Source organism: Apteryx rowi, unplaced genomic scaffold (assembly GCF_003343035.1).
Source record: "Apteryx rowi isolate R43461 unplaced genomic scaffold, aptRow1 scaffold_3433, whole genome shotgun sequence".
NCBI classification, from domain to species: domain Eukaryota; kingdom Metazoa; phylum Chordata; class Aves; order Apterygiformes; family Apterygidae; genus Apteryx; species Apteryx rowi.
The window spans coordinates 1-1,349 of record NW_020449901.1 but is presented as its reverse complement, the minus strand read 5'-3'; the positions used below and the strand labels follow the sequence as shown (position 1 = coordinate 1,349).

The window sequence follows — 1,349 nt, the reverse complement described above, 5'->3', positions numbered from 1 at the left end:
TACTCCTTCATTCACTAATGCTTCACCTTTGACATACCCCTGACAGAAAATGGGCTTCTTCCATGACCATAAATGCTGGACAATCCTTTTATAATAACTCTGGTTACAACAAAAAAAWCCCACACTTTTAGTTTTCCATTCTGAATGTGGGCAATCCTCATCCTGATGCTGGCTCTAGGATGAGATTTCTGGTTACCCAGTGCTGTGGGCTCACACCAACTCCATCGCATGGCCGGGACCAGTAAAATACATCWCAGAGGACATACATGTTCATGCATTTCTTTCAGTGTAATGTAAACATTTATCATGCATTTGTGATACTCAACATTTCTATCTGAGCAGCATATCTGCTACAAGACTGACTTGTTTCTGAAAGCTGCATGTCGAGGAAACCACTTCTTCTCATAATGGCCCTAGGGATCTTCCATAAGTACAACCGAAATCGTTTCTTCACAAAAGCATAGAGCAAGGGGTTGAGACAGCAATGGACCAAGGACAAACTTTCCGTGATCTGCATGGCATAGTCCAGTTGCCTACTCCTTTCGCAGTTGCTGATCACACCGACATCTTGYAGGGAGTGAAGGATGAGGACAATGTTGTAAGGGGACCACAGAAGAAAGAAAACACCCACCAGAGTAAAGACTAAGCAGAGTGCTCTCYTTGATCTGGGAATGGCAGAAGTGGTGAGGACACACACTATGCGGGAATAGCAGAACACCATGAAAAGGAACGGAACAAGGAAGCCCAGGATGTTTTGAATGGCCTGARAAACAACTTTCCAAAATAAGTGTTTCTGACCATAATCATGAGTGCACAYGACAGTTTTGTTGTGGATTTGCTTGATGTTTGTGAAGATGCCATCAGGAACAGAGAGAAGTATGGAAAGGATCCAAACCACTGACAAGATAAGGATGGACTTCCTCTGCGTCATTGAGTTGCGAGGAGAGCAAGCATAGACTATCTGCAGGTACATGTCCAGACTCATGCAGCTCACAAAAAAGACACCACTGTAGAAATTCACAGTGTACATGGTGTTTAAGAGCGGGCACAACAGGTCCCAGGTCACCCACTGAGAAATGTATAGGGCCCAAAAAGGAAGGGTTATTAGGAGAAGGAAGTCTGAAATCACCAGGTTCAGGRGATACACCTCAGTCRTCTTCTTTTTCTTCTTGATGTACATAATCAGGACAATAAACAGGAGGCCATTCCCAGCCAACCCARCCAGGAAAACCACAGTGTAAAATGCTGGCAAGAATACTCTGCTAAATGAGAGCRCTTCTTCCTTCGTGCATAGGCCATACAGCATGTAATCTGCCTCGTCCAAGTACTCATAAGAATAGTCGCTCGAA

The 1,349-nt window shown here is 44.2% G+C and overlaps 1 protein-coding gene across 1 annotated transcript; it reads right to left on the bottom strand.

The window, feature by feature from the left end:
* Positions 1-304: 304 nt before the first annotated feature.
* On the bottom strand, positions 305-1,345 carry ACKR2 (atypical chemokine receptor 2; the record flags this gene model as incomplete). The annotated part of the gene is made up of 1 exon (XM_026072598.1): positions 305-1,345. A coding segment is annotated over one exon (1,041 nt), but the record flags the coding sequence as incomplete, so codon positions are not given.
* Between the last annotated feature and the right edge of the window lie 4 nt (positions 1,346-1,349).